Raw genomic sequence first — 16,262 nt, forward strand, 5'->3', positions numbered from 1 at the left:
CACTTAATCTACTTTGAAGCAGAGAAAAAACCGTAATGTTGGAGAAGCTGACTTAATCTACTTTGAAGCAGAAAAAAAAATATGAAAAATTATTTTTTTTTAAATATGAAAATGAAAAAAAAGAAGACATGGGGGCGTGCGGGACGCACTCGCTAAGCGGACCGGCACATTGAACGCGGGTCGGCGACTCCCCGCTTGCCAGGAGCCCTCCGAAAACGTGGACGGATCCTGCCGAGTAAGAAATGATACTCGGGAGGTGTTTACCCAGCTGCCGAGTATACCAGGTGATGTAGGACAGGTTCACTCACACACACACTCACACAGACACACCTATTCACTTGTAATACAAATCTGATTTGGTTGCAATGCTGGGAAGAACTACACCACAGTAGATCCACGTTGCCTTTCAACTTTTTTCAAATAGGAAAACCAGATTTTTATCTGTTTGTTTTTTTATAAAGCTAGAAAAAAAAATATATATAAAAAAAAAAAAAAAATATGAAGAAAATATGCATCACTAACTGTAAGTCGCTCTGGATAAGAGTGTCTGCTAAATGACTACCAAAAAAATAAAACATGTTTTTTTTCATAAATATGAAAATGAAAAAAAAGACGACTACCAGGTGAACGCATAACTTACCACGTGCCCGTAGCCAAACACGTCTTTAAATGACCAGTGGGGTCGAATCCGGGTGGGGGGGTGTGATAACTGCCTGAATGGAGGTGAAGCTTCACTTAATCTACTTTGAAGCAGAGAAAAAACCGTAATGTTGGAGAAGCTGACTTAATCTACTTTGAAGCAGAAAAAAAAATATGAAAAATTATTTTTTCAAAAATATGAAAATGAAAAAAAAGAAGACATGGGGGCGTGCGGGACGCACTCGCTAAGCGGACCGGCACATTGAACGCGGGTCGGCGACTCCCCGCTTGCCAGGAGCCCTCCGAAAACGTGGACGGATCCTGCCGAGTAAGAAATGATACTCGGGAGGTGTTTACCCAGCTGCCGAGTATACCAGGTGATGTAGGACAGGTTCACTCACACACACACTCACACAGACACACCTATTCACTTGTAATACAAATCTGATTTGGTTGCAATGCTACTCCACCCTAAAGCCACTCTCCAATTAGGGCCACATCCTAGTTAAGCAGTACACCTTGCTGCAGTCAACTCTCTATGCCCGTTTGGTGAGCCACCATGCGGCTGGTGGGTCTCCAACCCAGCCACTATCTCAAAGACTATGGACCTCTTGATGAACTCGTTTGATGTAGTTTTGATTGGTATGGTGGCCAAAGACATTTCAGTTATAGTTTTGTTCTTAAAGGGATACTTCAGGATGTTGTCAATGAAGCCCTATATTTATTTCCCCAGTCAGAGGAACTTGTGGATAACATTTGTGGTGACAGAAATTGACTTAGGTACAAGGTAATTAAGTAAGATGACATACAGTTAGTCTTAAAGGTACTAAACGTAAGTTATTATGTGAAGAAGATATAATGAAGAAAACATTCTGCCAGTAAAACTTCATTAGAACAGTGTGTCGCACAAGTTCCTCTTTCTGGTCCTCTGTCTAAACCAACTGTTCTAGGCGGAGTGCCAAAACAGCTTCTGGGTGAGGGGCAGCATCCTGTTGTTGATCCTCTGTTTAAACCAACTGTTCTAGGAGGAGTGCCAAAACAGCTTCTGGGTGAGGGGCAGCATCCTGTTGTTGATCCTCTGTCTAAACCAACTGTTCTAGGAGGAGTGCCAAAACAGCTTCTGGGTGAGGGGCAGCATCCTGTTGTTGATCCTCTGTCTAAACCAACTGTTCTAGGCGGAGTGCCAAAACAGCTTCTGGGTGAGGGGCAGCATCCTGTTGTTGATCCTCTGTCTAAACCAACTGTTCTAGGAGGAGTGCCAAAAGAGCTTCTGGGTGAGGGGCAGCATCCTGTTGTTGATCCTCTGTCTAAACCAACTGTTCTAGGCGGAGTGCCAAAACAGCTTCTGGGTGAGGGGCAGCATCCTGTTGTTGAGATAGAAGTCACAACAGCTCAGCATTAGGGTTGAAAACTGAGATGTGTCAGTTCTCAGAACCCTGTTCCGAGAACTGAAACAACACCCTGATCTTTTGAGTTTGTAAGTGATTGCCCAGTAATTATGCTCTGAGGAGAGATACAGTGAGGGAAAAAAGTATTTGACCCCCTGCTGATTTTGTACGTTTGCCCACTGACAAAGAAATGATCAGTCTATAATTTTAATGGTAGGTTTATTTGAACAGTGAGGGACAGAATAACAACAAAAAATCCAGAAAAACGCATGTCAAAAATGTTATAAATTGATGTTTCATTTTAATGAGGGAAATAAGTATTTGACCCCCTCTCAATCAAAAAGATTTCTGGCTCCCAGGTGTCTTTTATACAGGTAACGAGCTGAGAATAGGAGCACACTCTTAAAGGGAGTGCTCCTAATCTCAGTTTGTTACCTGTATAAAAGACACCTGTCCACAGAAGCAATCAATCAATCAGATTCCAAACTCTCCACCATGGCCAAGACCAAAGAGCTCTCCAAGGATGTCAGGGACAAGATTGTAGACCTACACAAGGCTGGAATGGGCTACAATACCATTACCAAGCAGCTTGGTGAGAAGGTGACAACAGTTGGTGTGATTATTCGCAAATGGAAGAAACACAAAAGAACTGTCAATCTCCCTCGGGCCTGGGGCTCCATGCAAGATCTCACCTCGTGGAGTTGCAATGATCATGAGAACGGTGAGGAATCAGCCCAGAACTACACTGGAGGATCTTGTCAATGATCTCAAGGCAGCTGGGACCATAGTCACCAAGAAAACAATTGGTAACACACTACCCCGTGAAGGACTGAAATCCTGCAGCGCCCGCAAGGTCCCCCTGCTCAAGAAAGCACATATACAGGCCCGTCTGAAGTTTGCCAATGAACATCTGAATTATTCAGAGGAGAACTGGGTGAAAGTGTTGTGGTCAGATGAGACCAAAATCGAGCTCTTTGGCATCAACTCAACTCGCTGTGTTTGGAGGAGGAGGAATGCTGCCTATGACCCTAAGAACACCATCCCCACCGTCAAACATGGTGGTGGAAACATTATGCTTTGGGTGTGTTTTTCTGCTAAGGGGACAGGACAACTTCACTGCATCAAAGGGACGATGGACGGGGTCATGTACCGTCAAATCTTGGGTGAGAACCTCCTTCCCTCAGCCAGGGCATTGAAAATGGGTCGTGGATGGGTATTCCAGCATGACAATGACCCAAAACACACGGCCAAGGCAACAAAGGAGTGGCTCAAGAAGAAGCACATTAAGGTCCTGGAGTGGCCTAGCCAGTCTCCAGATCTTAATCCCATAGAAAATCTGTGGAGGTAGCCGAAGGTTCGAGTTGCCAAACATCAGCCTCGAAACCTTAATGACTTGGAGAAGATCTGCAAAGAGGAGTGAGACAAAATCCCTCCTGAGATGTGTGAAAACCTGGTGGCCAACTACAAGAAACGTCTGACCTCTGTGATTGCCAACAAGGGTTTTGCCACCAAGTACTAAGTCATGTTTTGCAGAGGGGTCAAATATTTATTTCCCTCATTAAAATGCAAATCAATATATATTATTTTTGACATGCGTTTTTCTGGATTTTTCTGTTGTTATTCTGTCTCTCACTTTTCAAATAAACCTACCATTAAAATTATAGACTGATCATTTCTTTGTCAGTGGGCAAACGTACAAAATCAGCAGGGGATCAAATACTTTTTTCCCTCACTGTAGGTATTTTATTTTGCCTTTTCAATGCCTTTTCAAAGTGATTTGTGAAACATTTATTTTTAATAAAACTCCAGGACATTTTCCTGTTTAAACCGGTCCTTTGCCTCCAGTGTCCTGGTCCTAAAAAAACCCTGCAGACAGAGTATTCTACTACCACGCATGGGTAGAAATTACTACATACAATTACAAAATACAGATACAAAATACCATCAAGATCAATGTATCAAAATAAACTACTAAATACTTGTATTTTGTAATGTATTTCATTCAATGTAATGTATTCATTTTAAATACAAAAATACATTTGCAAGTAACCGATCCAAACACCAACAACATTCTCAGAAACAGTGACAAAACCTTTTTTCTTGCTATGACAGTGATACTGTATTTTGCTATCTACCTTAGTTGAGCAAGTCACTCTGGATAAGCTAAATGACTCAAATGTAAATGTATATGTGAAAATGAACATAATAAATTAACTGTAAAGCACACTGGGTATTATTATTGGCCTTGTTTAGGGGTGGAGCTCTTTAGAATAATTCTCAGCATGCTTTGCAATTATTCATTTTTACATCGACATTTACATTTTAGTCATTTAGCAGACGCACTTATCCAGGGTGACTTTTAATTAGTGCCTTCATCTTAAGACAGCTAGGTGAGACAACAAAATATTACAATCATATCAAGTACATTTTCCCTCAACAAAGTATTTATCAACATTTTTACATATACATTTATATTTAGTTAATTTAACAGACGTTCTTATCACACCTTAGTGCTATCAGACTTCTGATACCAATGCAGGGTGAAAGGGGGGGCCACAAGATGTGAACCGCTATAAAAAAATGCATAGAAAACGATTTAGTATTCTGAAAGTACAAAATACAAAATGCATTGGAGTGTAGTTAAGCCCAGTGTAATTCAAATGACAAAATATTCAGAAGTAATTAAAATATGTATTTCAAACATAAATACTAACCATCTCTGCCTACTACCCAACACTCTGTCACACTTCCTTATCGAAGAAACCACATCCCCTCTACATACAGAGTACACAGTCAAGTAGGAAGCCACTTCCTGTCCTCTGGTGTAGAGTTCCATGAAACAGAATGTCATCTTTGACACTGAACAGAAAGTCATCTTTGACACTGCCATTGCTTAACCTACGGGAGAGAGCACCAAAATGGCAGAGAATCAGGAACTGTTCTGTTGCTCCATCTGTCTGGATCCACTGAAGGAGCCGGTGACTACTGCCTGTGGACACAGCTACTGTATGGGCTGTATTAAAGAAAGCTGGGATCAGGATGATCTGAAAGGTGTCTATAGCTGTCCTCAGTGCAGAGAGACCTTCACTCCAAGGCCTAATCTGAGGAAAAATAACATGTTGGCTGAGATGGTGGAGAAACTGAAGAAGACAGGACTCCAGGCTGCTCCCCCTCCTGCTCTGTGCTATGCTGGACCTGGAGATGTGGCGTGTGATTTCTGCACTGGGACCAGAAAGCAGAAAGCCCTCATGTCCTGTCTGGCGTGTCTGGCCTCTTACTGTGAGACTCACCTCCAACCTCACTATGAATTTCCTGGTTTCAAGAAGCACAAGCTGGTCAAAGCCACCGCACAACTACAGGAGAAGATCTGCTCTCATCATGACAAACTGCTGGAGGTTTACTGTCGTACCGATCAGCATTGTATCTGTATGCTGTGTACAATGGATGAACATAAAGGCCATGATACAGTGTCAGCTGCAGCAGAGAGGACTGAGAAACAGGTAAGACCAGAACTACTTGTTGGTGACTGTCTGATAAACAAAGAATTAAAGATACAGTAGGAACTAAGGCTGTTTGAATATGAGAGATATCAAATGAAATCGATCCTCAGCAGAACAAATATGAACACAGACCTTGAGTATATTGAGTTTGCTCCCAATGTATCACCATTTTCTGAAGTCAAACACTATTATCATTCCGAATGCCCTTTTAGGAGTTCAAAGTTCAGTCTCAACCCCTTGATACATGTACGTCTACCATAAAAACTATAATCATTAACATAGCAACATAGATAATGTCATATGATAAAGGGACTTCCTCAAGATTTTAGACCTTCCTCTCTATGGGCCCTATGTCACATTACTATACTATTGATCTACTGGACAAATAAAGCTTGATAGCTCATTGAAGAGTGATTCTCCACAGAGGCAGCTGGGGATGAGTCAGCAGAAGGTCCAGCAGAGATTCCAGGAGAGAGAGAAGGAGCTGAAGGAGCTCCAACAGGCTGTGGAGTCTCTCAAGGTGAGTATTGTTGACCAGAGGAGACACACAATTTCACTTATCTCTTCCAGTCAGAGAGAGAGAGAGAGAGAGAGAGACAGAGAGAGGGAGAGGGGACTCTCTCCAATCCCACTGACCTCACTGTTGGGAACATGCTGTCTGGACTCTGTTCAGAGAATAGACTGCTTAATGTAACCGACGGGATATGAACCAGGTCTACCGCGGGAGAAAGCAACAGCTTGACCGTTGCACCAAGAGGACATTCCCTATTGGGCTGAGGGCCGACACTGATTTTGAAATCGCAGGCGGGGCTACTTCATCACATAACCATGAGTAACCTTGACTGACTCATGTCCCCTATACATTAACATGGAGCCCTCCCTCTCTCTCTCTCTCTCTCTCTCTCTCTCTCTCTCTCTCTCTCTCTCTCTCTCTCTCTCTCTCTCTCTCTCTCTCTCTCTCTCTCTCTCTCTCTCTCTCTCTCTCTCTCTCTCTCTCTCTTTCTCAATTCAAATCAATTCAAATGGCTTTATTGGCATGGGAAACATAAGTTTACATTAACAAAGCAAGTGAAATAAATAATAAACAAAAGTGAAATAAACATTCAGAAATGAACAGTAAACATTACACTCACAAAATGTTCAAAGGAATAGAGACATTTCAAATGTTATAATTCAAGTGCAAACAGAGTGAGCCATTCGCCAGACTGAGTTCTGGAGGTGAAATGGAAATGAATGAGGGAGAGTTAAGTGAGGTAGAAGGTGTGGTGAAGAGCTCAGAACCAGAGCCTGGCATCAATGGACATGATAAAGAAGAATCTGGTGCAGTAGGAGATACATTGTAGGACAAAGTGGATCCATATCTTTTGGCAGATCCATTTGTGGTTTCAGGGTGGGTGGGAAAGGAGTTGGGTGCAGTTGAATCAGTGAAGGTAACCTGTAGTGGACTTGTGATATTTGTTTGTGTTTCTTCTGACCAGAGGGAGTGGGCGCTCCGTGTCACGCAACTTGGGTCAAGATCTGTTTCTTGCTTTGCTCTTAGGAACAGGACACCATTGAAAGGAGTGATTTCTGGGGTAGCGTTAAGTGGAGAAGTGGAGCAATTAAGGTTGAAGACTGCTGGTGTTTGTGATTCCCGCCGTTTGGTGCAACACAGACCCGGTGGTGAGCGTGGTGAAACAGAGGAGTCACTGTCAGTCCTTTTGAGTTTTGAGTCTTTACCCGACAAAGTCATGGTAGGATATATCAGTTATTCTGTTAGAGCTTTTGTGTGCTGATTCAGGTGCAACGTTTATGGTCATGTTGCAGCAGTTTGTAGGAGGGAGATTCCAAGATGTGGGAAGTGTGCAGGAGGGCATGGGATAGAGGATTGTGTAGTTTCGGTGGATAAAGTTGTGTGTGTCAACTGTTGGGATGCCCATGTTGCTGGGGATCGGAAGTGTCCGGTGCGAGAGAGGCAGGATGAGGTGGCTAGAGTCAGAGTAGTGCAGAAGGTGTCGTATGCTGAGACAGTGAAGGAAGTAGAGGAGGATGGGTCAAGGGTGAGAGATCCTGAGAGGATCCCTGTGAGTAGTAGATCTGTGCCAGCACAGAGGGATAGGCCAACGAGTGATATATGCTTTAGTAAAGTTAGCTTCTTAGAGTTCATAGCAATGGTTATCAACTATACCGCAGAAATGGATTGTCAATCACAGAAAATGGATATTGTGATGGCAGCTGCAGAGAAGTATTTGGGCATACAAGATTAGACTTCAGAAGAGTTACAGGGTGTGTTGAGTGGTGGTGTCCCGTCCTCCCAGGCCGTTGGCATGGTGCAGGAGCAGATAGGGTCAAAGTAGTGGAATGGGTTAATGGGTATTTAATGAGTGTAGGGTTAGTTGGAAGGGTGTTTTTTTATTATTATTATAATTTCCCCTTTTCCCATTTTGTATCACAAAGTATAATGGATTTATATTATAGTCCAGTTGGGGGCGGTAATACAACATATTGGATGCCAACCGCTGTTAAACACCAAAGAAGAAGAACCGTTACATTATGTCTATGTACAGTATTGTAACGATGTTCATATCTCTCTCATTCATTAACTTTCATGGTAGTTGGTTGTGTGGGTCTCTGGTTATGAATAGGGTGCTGACAGACAATTGTTGATGGATATTTATAGAGCTCTGATCAGGACGACAATAGGAGTGACCTGCTATTGGAGGTATTAATGTTATTATGGAGAATTGAGAAAATGGGTGTAGTAGTGAGATTCTGCTGGGTCCCAGCACATTCGGGTGTGGAAGGGAATGAAATTGTAGACCAGTTAGCTAAAAGAGCTTTGAAACTAGATATAATTGATATTAATGTTCCACTGGGTAGAGGTGAGGCCAAATGTAAGATCAGAGCCATTTTGATAGATGTGTGGCAGAAGAGATGGTACTCTGAGCACAAGGGCCGGCATTTATATGAATAGTTGACAGTTTTACAGAAAGGTCGATGGACCAAGATTCAAAAGTCAGATTAGGAAGGAAGATGTGGTGTTTACTAGATTGCGCTTAGGACATTGTACATTGAACTCGTCATTACATCTGGTTGGCAAGCATGGGAATGGTTTGTGTCTGGAAGGTACGGTCGATGAAACGGTGGAGCATGTGTTGTTATATTGTTGTAAGTATGTTGAAGAGAGGGAAAGATGTGTAGGGTCATTGAGGTTGGACGGGGTTGGGGGGGTTTGGAAGGGATTTTGGGGATGGGGGAGGGTCTATTAGAAGTTAGTAGGGCTCTTCTTTATTTTCTCAGAAGTACTGAGTTAGGTAGGAGGATTTAGAAATGTTGGAAACCGTGATTGACCACACACTCCAGCACAGTAGGTGGCGGCATGCACCTTTAACGTTGGTTTGTGGACCGCCATTATATCATAGAAGAAGAAGTTGGTTGTGTGAGAGATTTGTGGTTCGTGAGGAGGGCTACTATTCTTTTTTCTTTTGGTTCTTGCGTATTTTCTGAATTTATTTTCTCATGGTGGAGGGTTTGTTTATTGGTTTCCACTGTTTATCGTTTAGAGTTGAGGGGGGAGTAGGGGTAGTTTGTTAGGGCGGCGTGATGGCCTCAACCGAGTGGAGAAGAAACGCTGTCGCTTCGGGTCCGTTCCGGAGAAAGGTGTGGAGGAAGTTTTGCTCATGGTCGGCGAACAGGTTGGAGCGGAACATCTGGACTCTGCATCCAGAATGAACAAGGCGGTGGTTGTGTTAATGAAAAAGGTTTGTCTTGTTGTGAGGGGTGTGTTGGTGCAGATGTCACCTCTTTCGATAAGAGTTGTGGTGGCTAATCTGCCTCCGTTTATTGCTTCCGAACAGACCCCAAGTAGTTGGTTAGTTTTGGTAAATTTGCAAGTGGTTTCCGTGTGCTCTCGGCTGGGTGCCAAGCGGAATCCGTTAAACATGTCTCTTTTCGTAGACAAGTGTTTGTTTCTTAACAAACTTCAAGGTTACACAGGGGAGGGGTGGAACACAGGGTTTGCTAGCACAGATAGTTTTGGGTGTTTCTAGTGTGGGGATCATCAGTTATAGGCTACAAGCAGCAATATGATTGATAGGTAGGACAGGTATTGAACCCAAATAATCCCTACTCAGATGCGCTAACCTCAACCCTAGTAAACATGCATTATAAAAACCTTCTATATAAAATTATCTCATATTGGGAGTAAATAGCCTCTGAATAGAAAAGAAAAAACACTGCATCTTCCAGCCCACCAATAAATGACATAATGCAACCTTGGCGGTCAGCATATTTACCTCAACATGCCCCTCGCTTGCCTGAGAAGGCAGAGTGCTCGATGCTGGTTGATGAATTTGGCAATTAATGTACTAGGAAAATACGTTTTTGTCGACCAGAGGTGACTGAATTAATGTTTAGGCTTATTGATAATCATTATAATGAAGTATAATTTCAAAACATAAAAGTTGTCAAATGGTGGTGGTACCAGGAGGGAGGAGAGTAGAGCAGGGTCAAGTGGTGGTGGTACCAGGAAGGAGGAGAGTAGAGCAGGGTCAAGTGGTGGTGGTGGTACCAGGAGGGAGGAGAGTAGAGCAGGGTCAAGTGGTGGTGGTACCAGGAAGGAGGAGAGTAGAGCAGGGTCAAGTGGTGGTGGTACCAGGAGGGAGGAGAGTAGAGCAGGGTCAAGTAGTGGTGGTACCAGGAGGGAGGAGAGTAGAGCAGGGTCAAGTGGTGGTGGTACCAGGAGGGAGGAGAGTAGAGCAGGGTCAAGTGGTGGTGGTACCAGGAGGGAGGAGAGTAGAGCAGGGTCAAGTGGTGGTGGTACCAGGAGGGAGGAGAATAGAGCAGGGTCAAGTGGTGGTGGTACCAGGAGGGAGGAGAGTAGAGCAGGGTCAAGTGGTGGTGGGACCAGGAGGGAGGAGTGTAGAGCAGGGTCAAGTGGTGGTGGTACCAGGAGGGAGGAGAGTAGAGCAGGGTCAAGTGGTGGTGGTACCAGGAGGGAGGAGAGTAGAGCAGGGTCAAGTGGTGGTGGTACCAGGAGGGAGGGGAGTAGAGCAGGGTCAAGTGGTGGTGGTACCAGGAGGGAGGAGAGTAGAGCAGGGTCAAGTGGTGGTGGTACCAGGAGGGAGGAGAGTAGAGCAGGGTCAAGTGGTGGTGGTACCAGGAGGGAGGAGAGTAGAGCAGGGTCAAGTGGTGGTGGTACCAGGAAGGAGGAGAGTAGAGCAGGGTCAAGTGGTGGTGGTACCAGGAGGGAGGAGAGTAGAGCAGGGTCAAGTGGTGGTGGTACCAGGAGGGAGGAGAGTAGAGCAGGGTCAAGTGGTGGTGGTACCAGGAGGGAGGAGAGTAGAGCAGGGTCAAGTGGTGGTGGTACCAGGAGGGAGGAGAGTAGAGCAGGGTCAAGTGGTGGTGGTACCAGGAGGGAGGAGAGTAGAGCAGGGTCAAGTGGTGGTGGTACCAGGAAGGAGGAGAGTAGAGCAGGGTCAAGTGGTGGTGGTACCAGGAGGGAGGAGAGTAGAGCAGGGTCAAGTGGTGGTGGTACCAGGAGGGAGGAGAGTAGAGCAGGGTCAAGTGGTGGTGGTACCAGGAAGGAGGAGAGTAGAGCAGGGTCAAGTGGTGGTGGTACCAGGAGGGAGGAGAGTAGAGCAGGGTCAAGTGGTGGTGGTACCAGGAGGGAGGAGAGTAGAGCAGGGTCAAGTGGTGGTGGTACCAGGAGGGAGGAGAGTAGAGCAGGGTCAAGTGGTGGTGGTACCAGGAGGGAGGAGAGTAGAGCAGGGTCAAGTGGTGGTGGTACCAGGAGGGAGGAGAGTAGAGCAGGGTCAAGTGGTGGTGGTACCAGGAAGGAGGAGAGTAGAGCAGGGTCAAGTGGTGGTGGTACCAGGAGGGAGGAGAGTAGAGCAGGGTCAAGTGGTGGTGGTACCAGGAGGGAGGAGAGTAGAGCAGGGTCAAGTGGTGGTGGTACCAGGAAGGAGGAGAGTAGTCAATGGCCAAGTGGTGGTGCGCAGGCCGTGGAGAAAGCGGTGGTGGGGAGGGTTGCAGCTGGGCTACATGAGCTGAGGCAGGTTTCTGTAGTAACAGAGACTCCGGTGGGCGAAGGCTTGGTGGGCTCATCCCAGGTAATATTGCCTGTAATTGGGGAAGAGGCTCTGATCAGGGGGGAAGTGCAGGGGGGCAGAGACTGGGGAGGAGGAGGACGGTACTGTGCCAATGGAGGAGGAGGAAGAGGAAGAGGGGGGAGGTGAGTCTGCGGGAGCGGAGGACAAGGCGGTCTCGTTTTCAGACGGCTCATTGGATCCAGAGCTGACAGCCAGTCAGGCTGAGGGCCCAGTATATACGGTTAGAGAACTTTCTAGGTTCCTGATGGAGACTAAAGGGGAAAAAGAAGGTTCTGCTGGAGTCTTATTTGATTGATCCTGGAAGGTTTGTAAGGTAAGTACAACACGTGATGAAGAATGAGGGGTTTAGTGTCCTCTCACCCAGGAAGCGGTATAGGCTGAGAAAATGGGTCATGGGTTCTTAAGGGCATGTCTTCAGAATCTGCTTAAATGGATGGTTTCTTCTGGCATGGCGGCTTTATGGGCTTCTCTACTGGTTTCTGATTGTGGTGATTTCCCTCCCACCTCTTATGGAGATTTCACGGTTAGACTTCCTTAACATGAACGGCGGCAAAGACTGGGGGAATATGTAAACCAAAAACATTTAAATGCCATGGCAGAAATCTTAGTGCAGGGGTAGCAAAAGAGGTGTGTAAGGGTAGGTTGTTAGTGTTTAGAGCCCAAATAATGACCTTGTCTTTGCTTTCATAAATATATCTGCACCTGGTCCTCTGTAGCTCAGCTGTAACGCCAGGTAGTGGGTTCGATCCCAGGGACCACCCATACACAAAAAAATATATATATATGCACGCATGACTGTAAGTCGCTTTGAATAAAAACGTCTGCAAAATGGCACATTATATTATATTATAGTACAGGGCTCAGTTCTCTGTTTCACCAGAGGGGTTGGAAAAACAGAGTGGGGAAACCAAGAAAATCCCTTGTTTTACGTTTGTCTGATGGGCGGGTAACTTCTGTTGTGGGGAGATGAGGGAGCCTGATGGGTGGGTAACTTCTGTTGTGGGGAGATGAGGGAGCCTGATGGGTGGGTAACTTCTGTTGTGGGGAGATGAGGGAGCCTGATGGGTGGGTAACTTCTGTTGTGGGGAGATGAGGGAGCCTGATGGGTGGGTAACTTCTGTTGTGAGGAGATGAGGCTGCGGCTGTGGAGTTGTACTCTGATTTATAGAGGGCAGAACTCTGTGATCCTGGGTGTTCTCAGGTTCTGCTCACAGACCTTTCCAAACTCTGTCACAGAGAAATCAAGGTTATACACATCAGGAGCTTAGCGGGAGTGAAGGGACATCAGTGGCAGGGGGTTGTGGGGGCTGAGAGCATGGCAGGGTATAGGTGGAGGGTGCTCTATAAGCTCCCAGTGCTGGAAAGGTCAGGGGTCGTCCAGTGGAGGGTATTACATGGAGCCCTGGACACCAATAGCTGGTTGGCTCGGGTTGACCTGGGAGTTGGGGAGGGGTTGTCCGTTTTCTGCAATGAAAGACTGTTCATCATGTTTTTTCTGTGTTGCCAGGCTAATGCCATTACTGTTGACGCCTTAGGGTTGAGTTTGAGTTGTACATAATGATCAACAGTGTGGAGATGTTTCAGGAGGTATGGGGGCTCAGGGGGGCTGTCTGTACAGCTGGAGAGGAGGGGTTGGATGGACGGTTGGAATGTGGTGCTGGTTGGTGTATTGTACTGTGGTGTTGGGTACTGGATAATGTGATTGTGTGGAGGTTGTGGTGGCACGCAATGTGCTTTTAGGGGTGGGGGTGTTAGTGTAATGAGGATGGCTCATTAAAGTAAGACAAGTCAGTCTGTCTCTCTCTCTCTTAACAGCGCTCTGCACAGGCAGCAGTGGAGGACAGTGATAAGATCTTTACTGAGCTGATCCGCTCCATTGAGAGAAGGCGCTCTGAGGTGAAGGAGCTGATCAGAGCCCAAGAGAAGGCTCAAGTGAGTCAAGCTGAAGGACTCCTGGAGCAACTGGAGCAGGAGATAGCTGAGCTGAGGAAGAGAAGCACTGAGCTGGAGCAGCTCTCACACACAGAGGATCACATCCATTTCCTCCAGGTAACTCAACTGCCTTGATACATGTGATATGAAATTAAAACTCAATGTGAAACTCTCAATCATTTGGTTCTGTTCTCTCTCTCTCTCCCCCCAGAGTTATCAGTCTCTCTCCGGTACCAGTGTATCTTCAGACTTACCCATTATCGTTGTCCGTCCTCTTCAGTACTTTGGAGATGTGAGTAAGACTGTGTCTGAACTGAGAGAGAAACTAGAAGACGTCCTTAAAGGAGAATGGACCAAGATCTCCACTACAGGTGTGTTGAAAATAATAAGAACATCAACTTTAGACCATTGAAAGTTCCCTACTAGTCATATACATGTGGAATATGGTGTGATGATAACATTCCCTCTCTCTGTGAATGTGTTTGTGTGTCTGTAGTGAATATAGTGGATGTTGTACTGCCTCCAGAGCCCAAGACCAGAGAACAGTTCTTACAATGTGAGTCTCTTTATTCTGAAGTAACTAACAGTCTCTTTTTACTGACACTCCTAACAATCCCTCTAGAAATATATAGCAATAGTAGATCTAATCAAAGACTGGGTATCTATCTGACTCCTCATATTTCTCTGATTTGATCTCTGCTGTGCTCTAATCAAAGACAGGGTAGATACAGTATCTGACTTCACTTATTGTTCTAACTCCCCTCATTGGTCTCTGCTCTGCTCTTCTCCCAGATTCCTGTCAGCTCACACTGGACCCAAACACAGCACACACACGCCTCTCTCTGTCTAAAGGGAACAGAAAGGTGACCGATACAGGCCAAGTCCAACCATATCCTGTTCATCCAGACAGATTCACCAACTACTATCAGGTTCTGTGTAGAGAGGGTCTGTCTGGACGCTGTTACTGGGAGGTGGAGTGGAGTGGGGAGTGTGTTACAGCAGTCTCATATAAAGACATCAGCAGAACAGAGACAGATGGTGGATTTGGATACAATGACAAGTCCTGGTGTTTAGAGTGCTCTTGTGATGGTTATTGGTTCAGACACAATAATGTTGTGACTAACGTATCAGGCCCTCAGTCCTCCAGAGTAGGAGTGGACCTGGATCACAAGGCAGGTACTCTGTCCTTCTACAGTGTCTCTGACACAATGACCCTCCTCCACAGAGTCCAAACCACATTCACTCAGCCCCTCTATCCTGGGTTTCTTTTCTATTTTATGTGCACTGGTACTGCTGAGCTGGTTAAACTGTAGTAGAGTCCACATAGATACTAGTCATGCTGGTGTAGTCTATAGCTGAGCTGGTTAAACTGTAGTAGAGTCCACATAGATACTAGTCATGCTGGTGTAGTCTATAGCTGAGCTGGTTAAACTGTAGTAGGGTCCACATAGATACTAGTCATGCTGGTGTAGTCTATAGCTGAGCTGGTTAAACTGTAGTAGGGTCCACATAGATACTAGTCATGCTGGTGTAGTCTATAGCTGAGCTGGTTAAACTGTAGTAGGGTCCACATAGATACTAGTCATGCTGATGTAGTCTATAGCTGAGCTGGTTAAACTGTAGTAGGGTCCACATAGATACTAGTCATGCTGGTGTAGTCTATAGCTGAGCTGGTTAAACTGTAGTAGGGTCCACATAGATACTAGTCATGCTGGTGTAGTCTATAGCTGAGCTGGTTAAACTGTAGTAGGGTCCACATAGATACTAGTCATGCTGGTGTAGTCTATAGCTGAGCTGGTTAAACTGTAGTAGGGTCCACATAGATACTAGTCATGCTGGTGGTGATGGTCCCCAGATGTGATGATTCATTCTGCTCTGTTTTTATGTACAATGATTTGATTGATTTGATCATCAGAAGATGTTATGAATTACAATTCAATGCATTCATATTATTTGTAAGTGCAACGTTTTAATCTTATACATTTACATTAATCATGATGTATGCTGTTAATGTATGTTGGTTGTCATTCAGAACCATTGAAATGTTTTCTCAATTGGTTCTCTGTCTCAATGTAATAGTCCTCAGTATCATGGAACAGGTAGTGTTACTTACTTGCTAATTGAACTATATGGGCCGGTTTCCCGGACACAGATGAAGCCTAGTTCTAGACTAAAAAGCATGTTCAATGGAGATGTCCGGGAAACCGGCCCTAAATTTGGCATCTTTTATTCTCCCATCCTGCTCAGTCAAGCAACATTAAACCTGTCCAGCAGGTGGTGCTATTAACCAAACAATAAAAACAGCAGATATCTTGACTTGTCACTCAGTATATCAGTAATGTTCAGAATTGTACTTTAATATCATTGGAGATTGATGGTCTTTTTAATCCACTATCCAGAGTCAGGAACAGATGAAGTTAGGTCTGCTACTGTTCAGTTATTAAATATGATTCATGGTGATGGGAAATAAAAAATCCATCTAGTAGTAGTTTTCCTTTGCTATTTATTCCAAGGTGTGTCTTTAACTTGTAAATGGATTGTGTTGAAGCTGGCATGTGGTGTGGATGATAGAATAGAGTGAATAGAGGAGAGAAGAGAGGAGGAGAGGAGAACATCATATAGAAGACAGATAAGATAGAGAGACAATTCATACCCAGGGGAGTTACTGACTCTGGCCCAAATGACACCCTGTTCCCTACGTAGTGCACTAGGCT

General features: G+C 45.1%; 1 protein-coding gene across 1 annotated transcript; it reads left to right on the plus strand.

The window, feature by feature from the left end:
- The first annotated feature begins 4,876 nt into the window (after nt 1-4,876).
- Nucleotides 4,877-16,033, plus strand: LOC311115721 (E3 ubiquitin/ISG15 ligase TRIM25-like). Its single transcript, XM_084190872.1, has 6 exons — nt 4,877-5,527; nt 5,952-6,047; nt 13,432-13,665; nt 13,760-13,919; nt 14,045-14,104; nt 14,341-16,033. Exons 1-6 carry the CDS (start codon nt 4,946-4,948, stop codon nt 14,859-14,861), a joined length of 1,653 nt encoding a protein of 550 aa, XP_084046998.1. The 5' UTR covers nt 4,877-4,945; the 3' UTR covers nt 14,862-16,033.
- Nucleotides 16,034-16,262: the final 229 nt, after the last annotated feature.

Source organism: Coregonus lavaretus, assembly GCF_964263955.1.
Source record: "Coregonus lavaretus genome assembly, contig: HAP1_SCAFFOLD_9223, whole genome shotgun sequence".
In the NCBI taxonomy this organism is placed as follows: domain Eukaryota; kingdom Metazoa; phylum Chordata; class Actinopteri; order Salmoniformes; family Salmonidae; genus Coregonus; species Coregonus lavaretus.

Bases quoted from the DNA above. Each gene is read 5' to 3' on its own strand.
- LOC311115721 (XM_084190872.1), top strand. From the start codon at position 4,946: ATGGCAGAGAATCAGGAACTGTTCTGTTGCTCCATCTGTCTGGATCCA. The intron at 13,666-13,759 runs GTAACTCAACTG...CTCTCCCCCCAG, and splicing joins ATCACATCCATTTCCTCCAG to AGTTATCAGTCTCTCTCCGG. The intron at 14,105-14,340 runs GTGAGTCTCTTT...CTCTTCTCCCAG, and splicing joins CAGAGAACAGTTCTTACAAT to ATTCCTGTCAGCTCACACTG.